Source organism: Takifugu flavidus, chromosome 22, assembly GCF_003711565.1.
Source record: "Takifugu flavidus isolate HTHZ2018 chromosome 22, ASM371156v2, whole genome shotgun sequence".
Taxonomy (NCBI): domain Eukaryota; kingdom Metazoa; phylum Chordata; class Actinopteri; order Tetraodontiformes; family Tetraodontidae; genus Takifugu; species Takifugu flavidus.
Genome location: NC_079541.1, coordinates 8124088 through 8146162, shown reverse-complemented (window position 1 = coordinate 8146162; position 22075 = coordinate 8124088). Strand labels below are relative to the sequence as shown.

Here is a 22075-nt window from a genome sequence, read left to right as displayed (position 1 = left end):
CAAACATCACCCTCACAAAAATTGGTCCTTCGAGCCGGATCCCAAGACCTGGAGAGGAGCGCCGTGGGACGACCGAACGCCGAAGTCTGTGCACAGCGCGGAGTCAAAAGGACGTCCGAAGTGAAAGACCTTTCATCACGAGTTGACGGAAGGCCGGTCTTCGTCCCTCCCAGGGCGACCATCTCCAGTGACGGGAAGAAGGCACTAAAACAACTCAGAAAGAAACCATAGCGACAACGGAGTGAGTATAAGACACAAAAAGCGCTACACAGAAAATACCGCGGTATTACCTGCCTGGTCATCAGGAGAGAAGCAGAGGCAAGATACACCCGCCTCCTCGGAGGTAGAAGCTTGGTGTATACTCTCCTGATTAAAAAAGAGGGGTTATAAGGCCACGGCGGAGGGACTGAACTAGATATCCTGTATGGATTGAGGGTTGTTCAGTCGGGAGATCAGGCGTCTCCACTCAAGTACATAAAAACTGATAAATAAAGTGCAAACATGGGCAACCAACATTCCACAAAAGGTGCTGAATTCGAAAACCCAGCATCATGTAAACACATGGAAGACAAATATCCAGGTTCATGCTCATATGTTCAGCTGTGGATGACTAAGTTCGATTGGGATGGTAACTTAGACAGGCCAGGCAATATTATAAAATTAAAAGAAGTTACCATACTAACGGTACTGAAACACAGCAAGTCCTCATGTGCGTTAATGGCAAGAAATGGGGCACTGTTAGAGGAGATTGGGTCCCAGTGGATCCAGCCACTCAACAACCATGGCAGCCTGACAGCCAAGAACTAAATGACAGACTTGACAGACTGTACGAGCGCATGCGAACTACTTTTACCAGACGAGCTGACTACAGCGCCATTACGGCCACGAGACAAAAGACTGACGAAAGTTTTGAAGACTATAGCATGAGAATGAAAGATGTGTTCCGAAAAAATAGTGGAATTCCGTATGCGGAAGAACCAGAAGGTCCCTACCATCAAAATCAGAGATAAAAACCTGGGTAGAAAAACAATTAGTTGATTTCGGAACTTGTAACCTAAACCGCTATGAACAACATGCTATGCATGCTGAAAGACAATGCCAAAAAAGTAAGAACCAATCAACAGGCATGTTTTTCAATGCCAACCCTCTCCCAAGCCGAGGCCGCGGACGTGGGCGAGGCCGAGGCGGAAGGGGAGGAGGAGGCAACTCCCGTGAAAATGATCGGTGTCATTATTGTAAAAATTATGGACACTGGGAACGTGATTGCAGAAAAAAACAACGTGACCAGAGATACAATAGAGGACAGCAGCAAGGTTCTAATCCACCTCAACAATGACTAGAACCGGAAAAAGATGTCACAAAAATTAAAACAAATCAGGGCACAAAATTTGACCAATTTGAAAAAGAAGACTTAGAAGATGTTTTAGACTTAGAAACCATCTTCCTGTTTGCTGAAGGCAAACCAGAAATACAACTGACCGTGTTAGGTAATTCTTTAACATTTTTAGTAGACACGGGTGCAGGTAAATCAGTAATTAGAGATCCAATAGCCCTGACACCAACTTCTACACAGATTTTTGTGAGATCAGCAAAAGGTCTCATAACTAAAGAAAGAATGTCAGTTCCTGTAGATGTTTGTGACCCTGTAAGTGGAATCACACTTAAAGCCCCTTTCGTGATCTCCACCACATGTCCCGTAAATCTGTTAGGAAGAGATCTTATCTCTCAGCTTCAGTTGATGATTCGTACCACAGCCGAAGGAATGTGGTCTGTAGATAGAATGGTTAATCTGTGGGTAAGAGAAGCAGATGATGTCATTCTTAGGACTTGTGAATTTTTGCAGATCATGGATCTTAGATTATGCGAAAATAACTGCCCCTTTACAAGCATTGATGTATGATAATCCCTTAGCAATGACTGATGTGTTAACTTGGACCCCTGAAGCTGAAGAAGCATTTACACACACAAAGCAGGCCCTTGTAGGTGCTGGAGTGTTAAAGCTGCCAGACTATCAGAAGCCTTTTGAGCAGGTCGTAGATTGCAAAGGTAATTTTATGACTTCAGTTTTGTTGCAAAAACACGGAGATAAGAGGCAGCCAGTGGCCTATTACTCCCACAAGCTAGATTCCGTAGTTTGTGCACTCCCACCATGCGTTAAAGCAGTGGTGGCAGCATCTGAGGCAGTAAAAGCCTCCGCAGGAGTGGTGCTATATCATGAGCTAACTTTGCTAGTTCCACATGCAGTGTCAATACTGCTGCTACAAAGTAAGATAGCATTCCTGTCGCCCGCACGTCATCTTTCCTGCATGGCGGTGTTGCTGTCTCAGCCGAATCTGACGATTCGACGCTGCACGACCTTAAACCCAGCAACGCTGCTACCCACCGCAGAAGAGGGACACCAGCACAACTGCTTGGATGAGGTCTCCACCAAGGCCCTGCCGCGACCAGATCTTAGTGATGTCGCGTTGACTACAGGACAGACACTATTTGTGGATGGATCATCGAGAAAGGATGACTGTGGACGCACTAGAACTGCCTATGCAGTAGTCACAGCAACTGAGGTGGTGGAGGCGAAATCACTTCCCTCCTCCTATTCTGCTCAAGCTGCAGAACTCGTCGCACTCACACGTGCTTGTGAACTAAGCAAAGGACAAGATGTTACCATTTATACAGATAGTCAATATGCATTTTCCACGCTGTTTGTGTTTGCTCAACAATGGAATTTAAGAGGGATGAAAACGTTGACCGACAAACCGGTCATGCATGCAGAACTGTTAAAAAAAGTTATTAGCTGCAGTACAGCAGCCACGTAAAATAGCTGTATGTAAATGCACTGCACACACTAACAACACAGACGCAGTCTCACAAGGCAATGCCTTTGCTGACAGAGCCGCAAAGGCTGCAGCAAATAACAACACACTTCTTGATAATGAGGAATCATTTACCTTAGAACCTGCAGATAATGATATTCTAAAAGAAATGCAACAAAGTGCTCCAGAAAAAGAAAAGGCCACGTGGAAGAAGCGAGGAGCCAAACTGGATGACAAAGGACTGTTAACCATAGGAAACAAACCAATCCTTCCCCGGAATATGCATAAATGGGCAGCATTAGTGAGCCATGGGCCATGCCATGTCTCAACAGGAGGGATGGTACAGATGGTTAATGAACATTATTACACTATAGGATTTCATACCTACTCAAAAAATTTTGTTCACAATGTGCTATTTGTGTAAAACACAGCCCACAGGGAGCCCTTAAGGCCCCTGCAGGCACTACACCATTGCCAAATCATCCATTTCACGCAGTTTTTCTAGATTTTATTCAGCTAACACCATGTGAAGGTAAACAATATTGTCTAGTAGTGTTAGATGGATTTACTAGGTGGGTAGAAATTTTCCCCACAGCAAAAGCAGATGCACTGACAGTGGCAAAAGTTTTATGTAGAGAGATCATTCCTAGGTTTGGCATCCCGAAGGTCATCTGGAGCGACAATGGAAGCCATTTTGTAAATGAGATAGTGAAAACTGTAGGAGTAACTTTGGACATTGATTTGAAGAATCACTGCGCATACCACCCTCAGAGCGCAGGGTTGGTTGAAAGAGTCAACGGTACTATTAAGAACAGACTGAAGAAGTGTATGGACGAGACAGGAAAGAACTGGATGTTTTGTCTTGACCTGGTGAAATTATGGATGCACATAACACCACACAAGAAAACAGGCATCACACCTTTTGAAGCATTATATGGGTGGCCTTATTGCCTACCATACTTTGCAACAACAAATGAGCTAAAACATGTTGAGGAAACAATAGCAGATTATCTGAAAAAAGTGTTACTTAACCGATGTGTGAATACAGTAAATGTTCTGCCTAGTCCTGTGTCTTCCACAGATTCCACCCCCCAGGAACCCATTCGACCGGGCGACTACGTGTGGGTGAAGAAGTTTGTGCGGAAGAGGTGGAACACGCCTAGATGGGAAGGTCCTTATCAAGTACAGCTGACCACAAAGACTGCAGTTCGAGTGGACGGGAAACTGTCGTGGATACACCTTTCACATTGTAAAAAACAGAAAATTCTTCCAGGTGAAGGCGAGGGAGCAGTGGCGGACTCTCCGTAAACGGCTGACGGCCTGTATAGGTCCAGCAACGGCTGAACCCCGTCGGAACCTGTGAAGAGGATCTAAAAGGAAATGAAGTTGTTCTTCCTAATTGTGGTGAGTGCTGTGACGGCGGGACTCGTGAGTTTTGGTCTTTGGAACTTCCGACAGGAGGGAGGTAATCAGGGACAGAAAGATGCTCTGAGACAGGATGAGAGCTACGCGCGCGCTAAACGCACCGTAGTTAGCCATTTAGAACATTCGTGGTTAGAACAAAATCCAGAGTCCTCACACACTTACAGTTTGAATACATGGTGGCGCTATGCTACTTTCACAGCTTGGACACAGAATCATTCAACACAGAGGTGTCCAGAAGGTTATAACTGTACATGTAACTATCCCGCTTTCGCGCCAGGAGACAAAGGCACGCAATTAGTGAATAAGGGATGGTGGTTATGTGGACACAATGCGTATGCAGACCTACCAGCAAACTGGTCAGGAGTGTGTGCTCCAGTACATCTCAAGGATCACACAGTCATAATTTATGCTGCTAATGCTAGATCTGCACCACAGTTGCGTTCCAGGAGAGATTTGAATGACGAGTTCAAACCACATGACTCAGTGTGGGGCACAGATGTACCACGAGAGTTTAAGCATTGGCCAACCGGAAATAAAGTGATCATGACACTCTTTCCGTGGCTAGGAATAGGAAAGAACATATTGAGATTGGAAACAGTTGATTACAGGTTGAAAGTATTTACTAATTTGACAAAAGTTGCTCTCACAGGAGTCAAGGAAGAAATGACAGCGCTAAGACTGATGACCATGCAGAATAGGATGGCCTTAGATCTCATAACGGCCCCCCAGGGAGGAGTTTGTGCAATGGTAGGAGATTACTGTTGTACGTTCATCCCAGAGAATGATGCGGACGGTCATTTGATAGATAGCGCATTGAAAAATTTAACTAAACTACAGAGAGCTATGATTGATGATGGTAGTCCCCCACCAGACTGGCTTACAGGAATGTTGTCAAGGTGGAGGGAACTGTTGTTCAAGATAGGAATGATGATAGGGATAGTGCTGCTAGTATTAGCCATACTAGCTTGCTGTGTAGTACCTCTTGTTCGGGGTTGCATTGGCCGACTCGTGGGATCAGCTGTTACTAGTACTTTGCTGCAGGTGGAAGAACGATCTCTACTGGACAACGATGAAGAGGAATCAGAAGAAGAATGGACAAATGTGATGCAAGATGTAAATGAAATGTTTGAGATGTCTTAAGCTGTACCCATGTTGAACTCTGAGTGTAAGAAATGTGTTTCTAGGAAAATGACGTAATGCATTTAAATTTCATGAAATGAAATGATGTAATACTGACAATGAGAATCTAGACGCATTTAACGATAAACAGGAGGGAAATGTGAGAAGAATTATTGTTGTTATTACTATTATCGTTTCAATGCTATAGTAAGTATAGTAAGTAGATTTAGAATGTTTAATCAAAAAGAATGTATGAGTGTTTGACTCAAGTATTGTAGCTGTTATGTTCCCAGCACTGGGAGGTATCATGTTCAAGGACACGAGGAAGTCGTAGAGATAGGAGGAGAAGGAATCATGAAGTTGTTTTGATACCAATGTTGTGTGAACCAAATAAAAGAGGAGAGCGAGCAGCAGACTGACGGAGTTGAGAGAGGAAGCTTGAACTGCTCGTCGGCTCTCCCTTGCAAGGCCTCCGGTTGTCTGTGTGGTTGATCTGAGTCTAGTGAACGAACAGCGCGGGTGACCAAACATCACCCTCACAAACTCGTGTTTTCTTTAAAAACATCGACGCTGGCGTTGGAGGGTAGGGTAATAAAAAAACCCTCGTCCTTCGGACCGTACATGATGAAATGATATCCGTTGCGATCGCGAGTTGATTTTTATACGTTCTTTAAATCTGCGGCTTTGATCCAGCTGTTGAATTTCTCCGGCCAGTTTTTCCAACTTACAAAGACTTGCTTTTCACCCCTGACGACGCGATGCTTCAGAATCTTTTCTACGTGGAAAAGTCTGTCTTCCCCCATCGTTACCTTTTGTAGCTCTGGCTCATAAAATGACCCTTGGATGGGTTCTCCATCGTAATCTTTTAACTTGTACACTGGAGGGTCGCGAGGGATGCGTTCAGATACCGTAAACACCTCGTTCGTAAAACTCTGTTCATATTTTTTATCAAACACTCCTCTCAGTTTTGAAATTCTAACTAGGTCCCCCTTCTTGAAATTCATCTTGGTTTCAACCTTCCGTCGGTTTTCAGATTTACCGTACAAGTTTTGAAACACTTTAAAAGTGTTCTCCGAGGTTACCTCAGCGGGTTTCATCTTGATACTGCTGTGATAACTGTGATTATAGCTTTTCACCAAGTCTTGTAAGACGTCGGTGTATCGCAGAGTGTTGTTTGCTGTAAAATATCTCCACATTCTACCTTTTAATGTACGATTAAATCTTTCAATCACAGAGGCCTTAAGGTGGCTGGCGGTGGAAAAATGAACGATATTGTGTTTTCTCATCAAAGCTTCAAAACTCTTGTTAAAAAATTCTTTCCCCGCATCAGTTTGTATTTTTTCAGGCGTCTGACTTGACTCAAAAATGGATTCAAACGCCTTTACCACCTCAGCCGCTGATTTTCTCTTCAGAGCCCTGACGTAAGCTTTTTTGGAAAATATGTCTATGACCGTTAATAAATAATTATATCCGTCATTATGCTCCGACAGGGCTTGCATATCGCACAGGTCCGCTTGAAATTGGTTTAAAGGGCGGGGGGCGAAAACCCTGTTTCTTGGAAAATGTATCCTGGCCGGTTTGTGTAGAGTGTAAGCGTCCTGTCCCTGTAGAAATGTTTTAACATTTTCTCGAGGAACCGTCTTTCCCATTTCTTCTTGCACCCCCTTATGGAGCCGCTCTACACCACCGAGGCTACCGGGATGCGCGGGATCATAGTACACTTTTTCCATGAAGCGTGTCTCAGACATGTTGAAAACAGAATGAGAAGGGATGCTCGTTTGAGAGGTATTTATTTTTTTATTAGCTGTTAAGAAATCTTTAGCATACACATTTTGTGAGTAACATGAGTAAATACATTTTGTGAGTAACATGAGCAAATACATTTGTAACATTTGTAATGTGAAAGTACAGATAGTCAAAAACTAGTCCAAGACCAATGCGTTATCATCAATAGAGTTTGAGTTAAGACTTTATGATCTAGACTGAGGCAGATATCATCGTGTAATTTTCCAAGTTCTTCCAAGATGCTTACAGAATGGTTGTTTTGCACAAGTCTGCTGGTCACATCAATGAGCAAAGCATAAAAGGCTATCATATGACATGGTTTTACAACATCGTTGGACAGTTCTTTAAAAATTACTTTAAAACAATCCGACAATCCAGATTTGCTCATAAGCATCGTGTCATTTACCATCTCTTCCCAAAGTGCGGGTCCTGCACACGTTCTGGTTTTTTCCAGCAAGATGTTTTTGTTTGAAGCCGTTTTGTTCTCAATAGCCTGGTACAAGATGTTTATTATCTGACCCTTGATCAATTGGATCTTGACACCTTCTACATCGTTTACAACTTTTCCCCAGAAGCTCCCCATTTTATATCTGAAAATGGTGTTTTCAGATATAAGTGTTTTCAGTCCAGTACTGAGTCACCGTGTCCAGATGTTCCTGTTTAATCTCGCTGTCGTTGTCGGCGATACTCTCGTACATTTGTTGGATGGGAGTGTAGATTAATTCGCTGGATTTCAGCTCGAACAAAAGGGTCTCTGCGGCGATCTTGACTTTCACGTAGTCAGCGTTGACACCGCACGCTTTCAGGAAATTTTGAATAGCAGGAATGAACTTGGGTGTGTAGAGTCTTTTCATCAACATGTAAAAGTTGTTGCGGTAGAAACCCGGTTCGATCACATCCAAACACTGGTGTTGGCGCTGGCTGGGGTGGTCGATCCGACATCCGTTGCAAACCTCACCCTTGTACAGGTCCAGGACGACGCTAAGTAGATGAAGAACGCCTTTTTTTACCAGACCAAAGAATTCAGATGCCCAGCCGTCAAGCTGGTCAGCACCGTTACATACACCCCCGGGGAGATCCGATGCGTCGTCGGGCAAAGGCAGATCAGGGGTTGTTGAGCGTGAAAGACTCTCCACACCGCTCACAGAGATTGGAGAACCTGGACATGAAGAAGCCGGAGACGGCGCAGGATCTCTGCCTTGGAGAAGAGACTCGGACAGCTCTGGAAGTGATGCTGAGTCTCTGACGGGTGGTGTCAGTGAGGGTGAGTGAGGACTGGACACCCCAGGATCTGATGCCGAGCGTCCGAGGGGTGGGGTTGGTGGAGGGCTTAGCCAAGGAGTGAGAGACTCCTTAGAATCCGTGGGATCCAAGCGTTGGATGAGTGAGTCAAAGTCCAGCCTGCGAGGCCGAAGCCGACGTTGAGGGCGTTCCGCTTGTGTCTCATCCTCATCCCACAGATAGGAATTGCTCGGAGTGTCAGATCCGCTCTTGACGCTTCTGTTGGTAGACATGCTCTCCTTAGTGTTTCACTCCGGTAGTGGGTAACGTATGGTTCAGACGAACGTCTTTTATACATTTGAGATATGGGTGTGGGCTTACACGAGGGAGGACTCTTTTTTTCGTCACCACAGTGTTGTTCCAAAGACGACAATGGTGAAAAAATTTTGTGATTTTATCATCCATTTCATGCATCTTTTCGATCCATGCTGCAAGAGGTAGAGTCAACACGTTGCTGAAAACCCCACAGTCTGAGCTAAAAAGATCCAAGACAAAATACTGTCTCGGTTTCCCTGACATCTCTTCCATCTGCATCTTGTAGCTAGCACGATAGAACCATCTTCCCGTACCCGAGGTTTTCGTCAACCAAATGCTCACAAATGTTTGTTCTGTGGAAGGTTTCTGTTCTGTGTTGTTTCTTTCTTCACAGCCTTCTTCAGTCACACACACCATTCTCGGTTTGATCAGTTTCAACACACCCCAGTCATTGGAAGACATCGTAGCCGACAACATAGGGCCCTCACTGGAAGATTCTTCCCGCTGATAGAGAATCAGCTCCCCCGTCTTGTAACGGAACACATACCCAAAACTCCCTGTTTGACTATAAGGCTCCAAAGACCATTCTTGCTGCAAAGGCTCAGAAGGTGACGCCTGAGAACGCTGTACAAACACCGTGGATTTTTCAACTACTTTTCCACACAATTCTCTTATAACGGTCACAGCCGTCTCACCAATCACGGATGTAGAACTACTCATGTTATCCACAGATGGCTATGCCAGGACTATGGCAAAACTGTTTTGTAACTGTTTTGTAACTGTTGCCCTTATTTAAGAAAGGCGGGCAAGGTACGGAAGGGGGGGGGGGGGGGGGATCCACCCTCCTCCCTTTTTAACTGTTTCCCTTTTTAAAAAAAGGCGGGAAAGGGAGAAAGGCGGGAAAGGGAGGTGGGGGGGGGGGAACAGATGTGGGCGGGTTCAGGGAAAGGTCAACCTGTCACTTTGACAAGAAGTACCCCATTTCTTCTCTCTTTCATGCTCTCCTTGACCTTTTTTTGTCTGCAAGTGGATACACAACCACTTTTTCATGTGATCTCCATGAAGCAGCCAGATTATTTTTGCAAGAAGAAACCTCTTGGCAGAGGAACAACCTGGCTGGAACTTTCTCGCCTGGAAAACAAGAATTAATAGCTAAGGGCTTAAGCTTTTGTATAAAAGCATTAAACCCTTTTTCATTTCTTAATAATGGTGTTTGATTTTGATCTCAGACTGTAGTTCTTTTTACCTTTTGTATTTATCTACTTTTAATGTCACTCTGTGTTTCCCTGACAGGGGCCTCAACACCAGATGGTAACCAGGGGTTTTCTTGGTTTCACCAGTGCAGCCCATGGCAAGGCCTCTTTAGCAGTGGCCCAATGGATTTCCAGTGTGTGCCCCTTCACAAGGCTTCCCGCACATGGTCCCTCTGTGCGCCTCCACGTTTGTTTTGTCAGGGAGGTTTTTAGTCTTTGATTTGATGTTTTTGACTCTTGTGAAGCACTTTGTTTTACATTTCACACACAAAGGCAGCTACATACATCAATAAATCAAGTCAAAGCCATACTGGAGTAAATGGATTATGATGAAGTCCATCTAATAAAAACTTAAAAACTCTCTGCAGAGGTTTGAAATTCTTCATCCATCCATCTTAGTTTGTTATTGCGGAGAAATGATGGAGTCCAATGTTGGACTTCAGGCAGAAACCTTTTGAGAGACGCATCAAAAAGTTCATGATGAAGAAGGCCAGACAGCATCTCAACCAACAATAAGCTCCTATTCAAGGTGCTCACGAACAGAAGCATCACAGGCTAGATGGAAAACTACTTCTTTAAGGACTTCTTGGCCCATTAAAAAAGGTGTTTTACTCAGCAGAGCAGACCTTCAGAACCACAACCTGCAGGACATCCTCAACAGATTCTCAAACAGGCTTGTCCGCCGGTCACTCTCTCTTCTCCCTTCAGGCTGATGCTGCCTGGGAATTGTTTTTACCCACAAGCCATCTTTCCGCTCATCTCTGAGCCCTAAACTGGACTATTTATGCACCACGAACAACAACTGCATGTGACAAATAAAGCTTATCTTTATCTACAAGAGCCAGTAGCTTGTATGGACAGCTGATAGTTAAAGATCAGATAGAATTGAGCCGAGCTGCTTCTGAGGGGTCATCTGGCCACCAGCCGGAGTCTCTGCAGACTGGGGTCATCATCCCACATCCCGAGGCAGCATCCTGACTGCTGTTACTGGGTGGTGTCTACTACACCACAGGAGCCAAAATAAAGAGGCCCCTCTGACAGTCTGGCACTTAACAGCTGAGCGAATGAAGGACGGTGGCATCTATGTGGAAATCATTATCGGGTTACTGGAAGGTTAGTGGACTGGAACTGCTGGATCAATGGGTCTATAAAACAGTTTCTGAAATATTAATCTGGATTAGGGCTCTAATCTGAGAAGATTTTCTGTCCATCTGTTTTTACCGAGGAAACTGGGGAGTCAGGTGGAAGCCCTTGTCTCGAGAAAGTAATTTAGAAAACGGGTCTGTGATGCTGCAAGTCAGAGACAAAGTTGTACAGTCTAAAAATGAAATGACAAATAAATATTTTAAGTAAGGATTATTTCCTTCATTGACCGACCAATACGTTTCATCAATATATTTCCTGGACATTTTGGCTTCGGCATCTCAAGCAAAGAGCCTTTAGGATATTCCCAGTTTTGGTTTAAAGCTTGTTTCTCTGGTTTTTATGATGAAACTGTTGTGATTAATATGAAAAAAGGCCTAAAATGGAATAAATATTATTTATATTTTAATATTACATTCATAACATTTATATATATATTTATTAAAAGTATTTATTACAATTAAATTTTTACATTTTATTTCCTTTGGTTCAGTTAGCTGAGTTCTTCGATCTTGAGTGGAATTGAGAGAAATGAATCATATTTATCATTAATATTTTTATTAAACTATCCATGTTACTGTTTACAGTTATTACTTAAATGAAGGAGCTTTCCCGCTTTATAATGTAAATATTACACAAGGTTAAACTTAAAAATTCATTATATTCACCCGGACACTGTCCCGGCCCTGGTGGTGGTTTGGTACAAGTACAAGTCAGTGGACTTCCTCAGGCTCCCAAGCCTTTTTCTCCCATAACACGAGTCAGATGAGACAGATAAATACAAACTGTGACCTCTGACCTTAACCCTCTCATTAGCCACCTTTTCACCAAATGGGGCAACAGTTCACTCTGAGTCCATCAGGGCTGTTAAACTAAATTAAATGAAAACATCCCATGAAATTAACCTATAAAAACCTATACATTTAATATTACCGCATCAATTTTCAAGGGACTGATGTATCTAGTGCTAAAAAGAGCAACTGAGCTGAGTGTGTCAGCTCTGAATGAGGTCCCAGGGAATGGAAGGTCCAAACAGGTTTGAGTTTATGGCCTGGTCACTAACTTCAGACACAGCCGGTGATGAAGAGTCTTTGTTACACTGCTGATAGTTGGCTTGTTTATACATGTTTCCATGGACCGATGAGAGAGCTGAGGAGAGAGGGACAAAGCAAAGACAGATGATTTAGATGTGGGATCTTTTCCATAAAAAGCCTGAATCCTCCTGATTTGTCACAGTTTGTTAAATCGCATTTAAATCTCACTGGACTCACTGGTGTGTTTGCTGGCAGCTTTTGGCTGCTTAAGGGCGTCTCGTATTCTCTTGTCGAGTCGCTGACATCTGGACATGAAGAAGAGAACCAAACACAGCTGAAGGCCAAAGGTCAACACGCCCAGCACCACTATGATGTTAACTGTTAAAGGTACGGAGGACAGCGCGCTGTTCAAAAACCTTTTTGCGGACACAGATCATCCTTGAAACAATGTTCGTCAATCAAAATGGAGACTTTTTCATTGGTTCCCACCTGATGTTTGCTGTGCTGTCGAATCCCAGTGGGTGACTTCAGGCTCAGTCAGTCCCCGAGTCAGGTTTTCATTCTGGAAGTGTTCCATCGTTCAGGATCTTCCTGCAGCTGAAATACAGGAATAAAAACTCAACACCATCGTGCACTAATTCTGATCTCAGGAGAAGGTTGTCCTGACAATGTAAAATCATTAGATATTTCTATTTTCCCTTGGCGATTACCACTTCATCTGTCCTCGTGTCGGTCTCCTTTCATTTCTTTGCCGCTCTGTCCAGCACAGTGACGACCCCCACCCCCATACCCCCCAGCAAAGGGTTAAGAAAAACAAATACACATTAACTGATATGCACGTACTCCAACAAACAGTGGGTTTCAAACAAAGACAGTTTACTTTTAAACCGGGAGGTTCGGTACATGAAAGTTAGTCCATACAGGCAAACCAATCCAAAGGGCGGGGGTGAAGGATTTTGACAGCAAACGCAGATAATTAAAAAAAGAAACGCAAAAACAGATGGTGAGGAGCAGACAAACAGAGAGAAACTCGCACTCAAGGCACATGAGAGGGGAATGACAATAACACAAAGGTGAAGCTAGAGTGGGCCGGGCAGACAATCAAAACTGGAAGGCGTATGTTCAGGCTACCAATGATGTTCTCACCCAGTATAACCTGCAGGGGATCACATCTGTTCTAGGATGAGCTTGACTGATGTGGGTTTGATGTGTAACTGGGCTTCAGTTTGAACTCCCCTCTGTCAGCCTGTCTAAACATTAGAAGACAGACGCAAGTGCTCACGTTTGCCCCACACAGACGGCAATTTAGATCTATTTTTCTATGCCGAAATGAATTGGAAATCCTTCCATCACTTGGGGTGATCAGAAAATCACGGTTGTTAGTGCACTTTTGTCACGCTTTGGGGAACTTGTGCTCAAACTTTTGTTTGTTCTTTTTATGTCGTCTGAGAAGGAAGGAGGGAGCCCCACCAGAACAGACAGGTAAAATCTACAACGCAGATCTGCAACATAAACCTCAAAGTCCTGCGAAATAGTCAGAACATTCTAGGAACCAAAAAGCACCCCTCCATACATCCTGCAACAGCAGGAACGTTTCATGATAAAGAAAACAGATTTGGTTTTTCCCCTGAATTTGAATTCCGATCCTGCTCAATTCATCTCGTAATCTGTTGATTACTGTTAAACGTCTGGTGCTTAGATCGCCTTTAATTACATTTTTGAGCATCGCAAAACAAACAAATAAAAAAGAAACAACAAAAATACAGCTGAAACCCTTCTGTCAATAATTCAAGTAGTAATTTGCATCACAGCATTGATGTCCAGTAATTGATCTACTCATGAGCTACACAAGTTAAGTTAGCGTGTAAAAATGAACTGTTGCTGATAGGATGAATGAAAAGCTGAGTCAGTCCTTTATCTTATCAACAATTTGTAAATCAGTGACAAGGTACTCATAAAGTTACACAAAAGCAGAATAAAACTAAAGTTTAATGCAGCATATTCAAACTCTAAAAGTCATTTAAATCCATGAGGAAAGTGTCTGGGATGAAAAGCTACAAATTAAAATTACAATACAAAACAAGGACAAAAAAAGATGCTTTAGTAATATTGAATGTGCATAAGTGCTGAAATCAGACTTTAAAAAGCTGGTGTGCGGTTATTATATAATTACACACAGATTGTGCCAGACTGTTACTTCAAAAGTTCCAGCTTACAAATGTTGTTCAAAGTAAAAGAACCAAAACAACTGTGTCTGACTGACCTGTCATTGGCTAAATTCTGGTCTTGGAATTCGCTGTCGCTGTTCCTGTCGGAGCAGACGCGTGTAGGAATTCAGCTGCAGCAGAGAATCGGCCCAGATCTCCTCAGAAGTGCTCCCCCATGCTGGCTTCAAGTTAGAATCTCAGCAGCAGACAGCAAAAGCTTTCACGTGGACAAGCAGGTTCCTACGCTCTGGTTCATATGTTGTCAGCAGAGCTTTGTTGAGCATTTGCAATACGTAAACTATGCGAGGACTTTGTTCCTCTGCTCATGTCTGGTCACTGAGCAGGAGAATGTTATGAAAACCCTCATTGTCAGGACCTGATCAATCTGATTATTTCAATACTAGTTCATTACCTCAGCCAGTTCTCTAATCAGAGAGTTGTTTTAATAATGCTGACTCATCATTTCAACATGTAGGCTCTTCCTAAAATGTCAGGTTTTGAAGAATCATCCACAATTTTTAACTTATTTATTATATAACTATATAACTTCTCTCAGTGTGGAAATCTGTTGTAGGTAGTAGTTATTTAAGTCAGGTTGATGCCAGACATTAAGATTCACCCTGAACAGAGACGTTAGAAACAACTTCTAATTTTGGGGAAATTATGAAGTCAGTTTGATGAAGTGACCATTTCCTTCATTAAAAAACAGCCCTACAATCTAGCCCCAGGGTGAGCTAACGAGTCAATCAATCAATCAATCAATCAATCAATCAATCAATCAATCAATCTTTATTTATATAGCATCTTTTACAATCAAAATTGTTTCAAGGCGCTTTCCAGAATCCCAGGGCCTGACCCCAGACAAGCAACAGTGGCAAGGAAAAACTCCCCTTTAACAGGAAGAAACCTTGAGCAGGACCAGGCTCATGTAGGGGGACCCTCCTGCTGATGGGGGGCTGGGTAGAGAGAGAGGAGAGGAGAGGAGAGGAGAGGAGAGGAGAGGAGAGGAGAGGAGAGGAGAGGAGAGGAGGAGAGGAGAGGGAGATGAGAGGAGAGGAGAGGAGAGGAGAGGAGAGGAGAGGAGAGGAGAGGAGGAGAGGAGAGGGAAAGGAGAGGAGAAGGCGGGGGAAGAGGAGAGGAGAGGAGAGGAGAAGGCGGGGGAAGAGGAGAGGAGAGGAGAGGAGAGGAGAGGAGAGGAGAGGAGAGGAGAGGAGAGGAGGGGAGAGGAGAGGAGAGGAGGGGAGAGGAGGACCCAGTGTGGTGACAGAGGCCTGTCTGTCACAGCTGCGGGCAATCTCGCCCGTGAGTCGCTTCACCCCGCGCACCTGTTGCGCATCAGGACACTAATTAGCCCCCTTTCTTAATCCCCGGAGGCACACCTGCTCTCTGCCAGATCGTTATTCGTTCCCGATGACTTTCCAGCGTATTCCTGTTTGCCTGCCTGCCTGGTTCCGACCTTGCCTGTTCCTGACTGTTCTATCCTGCTCTCTCCCCAGTGAATCCTGTCTGTTGTCTGTTTCTGACGATAAAGTGGTGTTCAGCCAAACTCTGGTGTCGCATTTGGGTTCTCGTCTGGTCCGTGATCATGTTTCCGGACCCCGGCAGGCTTGGCCTATAGCAGCATAGCTAAGATGTGACCTAATGATTAGACGATCCCCAAAGTATGATAATTTGTCTGTCTATTATAGTAACTGGAACTACAGAATTAGTGACAATAAGCTTTTTCAAAGAGGTAGGTTTTAAGTCTGATCTTAAAAGTAGCGATGGAGTCAGCCTCCCGTACCTGGACAGGGAGCTGGTTCCACAGCAGGGGGGCCTGGTAGCTAAATGCTCGGCCCCCCATTCTACCCCTAGAGACTCTGGGAACCACTCTGCACAACTCGCAGTCCACACTGAGCTCCAAAATATTACATGTCGTGTTTATGTGAACTAATGGCAGTCCAATTTTATTTATGCAGCACTACAAAAACCAAAAAGTGCTTCCCAGAAGACAACTTGAACAGACGAAACATCCATTTAATAAGGGGTGAAGTGTGCTAAACACCACGGGTCATGACAGGAACAATAAAACAGGTGAAATGAAAAGGGCTAAGAGGAAAAGAAAGAAAAATCTTACACTAAAAGACAGAAATGAAAGTCAGATGCGGTGGTGGCGATATTGAGGTGTAACCACAATCTGGGAGTAGCGACAGCAGAAGAACGGTCACAGTTTACATAGAGACCTTGGGACATCTAACAGAAGTTGGCCAGACGAATGCAGGGTCCTGCTTTGGTCAGGGATAGTTAAAATCTCACATAAATAGAGAGGAGCCAGTCTGGGCTTTAAAAACAACCAGGAGTTTTAAATAATTATAACATGAAGTGGAAGCCAATGGAGTGATGACAACACAGGTGTTATGTGCTCTTGCAGCGTTCTGCACGAGTTGTAGACGAGAGGGCCGACAGGCTGAGGCCGGCGTACAGAGCATTGCCGTGGCCCAACCATTAACTCATGAAATGTCATGGTCAAGGTTTTAAAAAAGCTTGAATCTGGTGAGTAAACAAAGCTGGTAGAAGCTCATTTTGAACATAGAGCTTAATTTTAAACAGCCACTACTTTATGTCACTGATACACTCAGTTAATGTGCTAACATCTGTCCTTCTGTTGGGTTTAATGGGCAAATAAATCTGGAGATCATTAGCCTATGAATGGAAATACAAATTAGGTTTAGTGATAACTGAACCCAGGGGAAGCAGGTACAATAGAAATAAGATAGGGCCCAGGATGGAACCCTGTGGCACCCCACAAAAGAAGGATGCAGGTGCATGGCTCAGCACCTGCATCCTTATCAGTAAGGTATGAGCTAAACCACTGAAGTTCAGTGGTGGACTGCGTGGTCAACTGTGTCAAATACTGTGAGATTCAACACAACCAAGGTGGGGTTCCCAGCATCGCCAGGCAAGGCAATGTCATTTTGCTCCTTTAAGTAAGCTGACTCATGCAACTATTCCAAAAAAAAGAACCTGGTGCTTGTTCAGGTGCTGGTGCTAGAACCAGTTCTTGACCAAGAGGTGAGCGGAGCAAAGTCAGACCCATGTCAATATGGGACTTGTTAGCCATGATCACGTGGCTGGATGTGGGCTGCAGCCTGCAGGTTGTAGTTTTTAAAATGGCGGTTCACAGCTTTTGCTGTTGATGTTTTTGGTCTGTGTTCTCACAGCGTGATGGGTTCTTAGCTCTGGCCCCCTAAGTTGGTGATTACCTGGAACCTGTTTGGAACCAGTTTGGAACTGGTTTTTACTTAGGTGATGAAAAACACACATAAAAAAAGTCAGGGACTGGCTCCGAATCAGCCCTGGAACCGCTTTGTTGGAAAAGTCACATCAGTGCTGTGTCGGGACCAAAAGCCAGACTGGAAAATGTTGAAAACACAGTTTGTCTCTGTAAAAACTTTTCAAGCAAATTTGAAAGAAAAGGCAAATGGCAGACAGACAACACAGAGGGGTCAAGAAGAAGGTTTTTAAAGAGGGCCTAACACAGCATGTTTGAGGGTAGATGAAATAGACCCAGAGGGGAGACAGGAGTTGATAAAAACAAGCAGACTTGACCCAACCGAGTCAAGAACCTCCTTTAGAAACATGGCTGGAATGATCACTCTGCTGAAAGACAGCCGATCGTGCAGGAGGTACAGACATATACTCAGGAGAAATTACTTTATTACACATTCTGCCTAACAGTTTCTACCCTGTTAGTAAAAAAGAAGCACTTGTTGCAGGTTGTGGCAGAAGCATCAAACAGGACACTGGGCAAGGATTAATAACAGTCGATGGCACTAAACTCTTGGGTGATTAAAGCTATATTGGCTACGATAGAGGACAAATACTTGGACTTTAGAGCTCTCAAGTCATGATGACATGTAAAATGAATTTTTATAAAAGGTTTTGGCCTTTAACAGGCAAGTCATATAGATAATATTACTTGGTTTGTCGACTTTGCAGTTGTTCAACAGCAAAGTCCTGCACATAGCAGTGTTTCTCTAGAATCAGCTGGATATTTAGTATTATTCCCCATGGAGTCACTTGCTGGAGGTTTTTGCGGTTTTTTTTAAGTTATCTCGATAATTAAGGAGGGAAATACTCTGGAAAAACTCGGGGAAAAATTCTCAGAAAAACAGGGAGAAAAGTATTTACATTTTGCTCTTCAGAAATTTAGCGGAGTGAGAACGGTTTTAATGTACAACGGAAAATTAAACAGAGTGAGACATCATCTCCTTTCCCTCTATCTTCTGCGCAGACGCAGTGTGACTCCGTCGGCGGAAACAGTTTTACGTTGAGTTCACCGCCCCGGAAACAGCTTTTCGCGGAAAAATTGAGTGCTGCAAATACTTATACGCGGAGACTTCAAAAACAAGGGGTGAGGGTTTTTCTTTTGTGATCACGGTCACCTCATATGGGTTAACCTGAAGCTTGTTTTGCTGGTTAGCTTTAAAAACGCGTTAGTTCGCAGCTGATGTTAGCCTAGCTAACTGCAGCAGACCGAATGTCTAAGTGCTAACACGGATTTGATGCTCCTTTTTGAATTGGTTACTAATGTTATTCATTCATAATAAAATGTGGCATTAAAAATACACTTATTAGTGTAGTCGTTTAATTATGTACTTTAGTAGTTTGTAAGGTTTTTTGTGGTATGTAAGGTTTTCTTATACTGTAACAGAACATTTTACTGTAAATTCTTATGTTCATCTCCAGTGTGGATGAAATTATTATAGAATATTGTATGCTGACGCTTTTAAAGGATCGAAGTCTTTGAATATTTAAACCGTTTTAAAATGTTATTTTTGTTTAAATGTTTTCATTCATTTCGATTTCCAAATATTAAGTCAGCATAACCATGGATGTATAATAGAAGATAAACAAACCTGAATATGTCTTCAAATATTTTCCAAAACCTAATTATTTCTTGTCAGAAAACATTAACATTCTATTCCTGTATTCTTTGCAGTCATGGGGACCAGGTCAGTCCTGGTCCCAGCTAACACCTGTGTGTCCTGCACATGTTCTGTACAGTTATGCCATCCAACGTGGAGATCAAAGCCAGAGTGAGCGACCAGGTCCAGTTTGCTGAGAAGGCTGCACAGCTCAGCCAATCAGAGGGCACCATCATCAGACAGCGGGACACCTTCTTCAACTGCAGCCAGGGACGACTAAAGCTGCGGGACTTCATGGTACATACTTTTGGATGTTTCCGAAACCACACACTCGTTCCCTGTTCACTACTCACTACATGGGGGGCATGGATTGAGTGAACTACGTAGCGCACTCAATTTAAAGTTAGTATTCGGACAACAGTGTCATTTACGGCGCACGTAAAGTGATGTCATGGTGTCGCATAATAATTACGAACCGGTCGCTGGGAAAAGTGGCCAGGTCCATTTAATTATTTTAACCCATCAGAAATACATTCAGCGGTCATTTGATGAAAATGCAATATTTTACCCTATAATTAACTTTATATAATAAAATGAAAATGCCAATAATAATACAATAATAATTACTTATTACCTAAAATAATTAGTGTCCCTTGACATTTTCAAGCCAAGACCTGATGGTACATTCTCATGTCCTATTCCGCTGGAGTGAAAACATTTAATAAAGCAAATTTTTCATCAAAAAATGGCTCCAGAGCTACTTTTCATTTTTGTAAATATTTTACTGAGATTCTGTCGCCTGGTGAGGAACAGACGATTCCAAAGAACAATTTTACGTGAGGGGCAGGGGATCAGTGAAGATTGATTGATTTTTATTTTTTTTACACATTTATGTTGTAATATTTTAAGATGATCATATTGGACCCCTACTGAAAAAATATTCTTATTTCCAAATATTTCATATATCAAACCGCACAGTAGAAATTACGTTAAAAAATGTATCCTGTCGGTATCACGTGATACCGTAAAGGCTGATGGGATACATTTTCCGTGTTAGGGTGCTCGCTTGTACACTACTTTTCGCAGTGCATTGTGGGATACATTGAGTGCACTACATAGGGTACAGCGATGCTCACTAACATTTCGGACACTATTTCAAAATGGCGTCCACACTATTGAGTGCACTATGTAGGGTACAGGGGGTGGTTTCGGAAACAGCCTTTGTGTGTGCGTGTGTCCACGTCCGTACTCTGTATTAGTGTTCCAGCCTTTGGCTCCTCCTGGTGGCCACTATGAGAACAACACCCATCGCTTCGTTCCTCTTATTTACCCCAGAATAAAAATATCTATCTGTTAGAACGACTCAGGTCAGCTGATCTTCTACGAGCGTCCCGACACTGACGGACCAAAGCTGTCCCGTTACTCCATCAGCCCTACCAGCGACCCATCAGGCCTGCGCGTAAGAAACCATCTGTGTACTTCTGCAGAAATATGCTCATGTTCGTCCAGGTTAATGACTGTGTGCGCACGTGCGCACGTGCATGCCCTCAGACCGTCTTGTCTGATGCTCTTGGAGTTAAAGGTGAGGTGAGGAAGGAGCGACGGTTATTTCTGTTTGGTCAGACCCGAATTCACCTGGACACAGTCGAGGGACTGGGAACCTTCATGGAACTGGAGGTAACTGACATAAACATTCACACACACACACACACAGACACACACAGACAACTGGAAGTGCCTTCTTTTTTTAACCTGATTGGTTGTTTGTTCAGGTGGTCATGCGTCCTGATCAGACTGTCGAAGATGGGCAGCGGGTACGTTTCTGTGCTAAATGTTAGCGTAGCATCAAAGATGCCAGTGTCAGGATTTGTGTGCTTGACATATTTTTAATTTCATCACTCATTTTTATTGCATCCAGAAGGATGGGAAATGACTCGACTCTTAGAGAATTACAAACAATAACTATCAATGCTAGTCTGGTGATTATTTGAATTAACCTTGAAGTTTATTCTGTGTTTGTAGTTCAAAAATGAATCTTGTAAAACCGGAATCAGTGGTGATAGTGAATGTTTAAATGTTTACAGGTTGCCGAGGATCTGATGGAGAAACTGGGTGTGTCCCAGGACACACTGGTAACGGGAGCCTACATGGACCTTCTGCTCTTAAACAAACACTAATCTGATCATCTGCTACAGTAAAACTCCCAGTAATCTGATTACAGTGGACTAGTTGTTTCACTGTTTTAGGAAATAATTGATATTTTATTTATTTTAAATAAAGCTCAATCAGAGAGGATGCAGAAAAAAGACATTTGTTAAGGGAAACAGTTTGCTTGTTTACAGATCAATGCAAATGTTCCATTTTCTGGCATCGTGTGGATGGAAATGTTTAAAATTTGAGATGAATTTTGTAGAAAAAGAGAAAAGCTGTTGTTGGTCCCATTGAAGTAATAAAGTTTCAGCATTTGAGTCCAGCAGCAGATAAAACAGCTGGGTCCACTTTCCGATGTGTTCCTGAACACACCTCAGATAACACTTCCATGGGGTTTTTAATCTCCTGGAGGTTGCCATGGAAACTGGTGTCATATCAGATGTGTGTTCAGGCTGAATGTGAATGTTAATCCCAGAGCCGATTTTCAGGTGAATTGGACACAAATGCCGTGTTTTACCAACCGGGAAGAGATTTTTACCTGTGAATGAAGCTTCGGGCTGTTCTGAGATCAGCTCATCTTCCCGTTTTATCATGACCCACATTTGAGAAGAACATTCACCTTTTTACCAGCAGAGGGCGCCGCACCATGCGGTTACTGCAGGTCCCATGACCAACAGGCTGTAGATAAAAATTTTATTATTACTG

The 22075-nt window shown here is 43.3% G+C and overlaps 2 protein-coding genes across 2 annotated transcripts; both read left to right on the top strand.

The window, feature by feature from the left end:
* Positions 1-1808: 1808 nt before the first annotated feature.
* LOC130519379 (uncharacterized) lies at positions 1809-5825 on the top strand. The gene is made up of 2 exons (XM_057022744.1): positions 1809-4214; positions 5277-5825. Exon 1 carries the CDS (start codon positions 1809-1811, stop codon positions 2811-2813), a length of 1005 nt encoding a protein of 334 aa, XP_056878724.1. The 3' UTR covers positions 2814-4214; positions 5277-5825.
* A 7743-nt stretch (positions 5826-13568) lies between these two features.
* Positions 13569-21687, top strand: LOC130519414 (uncharacterized). Its single transcript, XM_057022849.1, has 7 exons — positions 13569-13587; positions 18586-18705; positions 19359-19516; positions 20577-20678; positions 20771-20896; positions 20992-21033; positions 21304-21687. The coding sequence occupies exons 3-7, from the start codon at positions 19361-19363 to the stop codon at positions 21394-21396; spliced, it is 519 nt and encodes a 172-aa protein (XP_056878829.1). The 5' UTR covers positions 13569-13587; positions 18586-18705; positions 19359-19360; the 3' UTR covers positions 21397-21687.
* The last annotated feature ends 388 nt before the right edge of the window (positions 21688-22075 follow it).

Coding starts and splice junctions, on each gene's coding strand:
- LOC130519414 (XM_057022849.1), top strand. CDS start 19,361: ATGCCATCCAACGTGGAGATCAAAGCCAGAGTGAGCGACCAGGTCCAG. Junction 20,679..20,770: donor GCGACCCATCAGGCCTGCGC/GTAAGAAACCAT, acceptor GCATGCCCTCAG/ACCGTCTTGTCTGATGCTCT. Junction 21,034..21,303: donor CTGTCGAAGATGGGCAGCGG/GTACGTTTCTGT, acceptor AAATGTTTACAG/GTTGCCGAGGATCTGATGGA.
- LOC130519379 (XM_057022744.1), top strand. CDS start 1,809: ATGATGTCATTCTTAGGACTTGTGAATTTTTGCAGATCATGGATCTTA.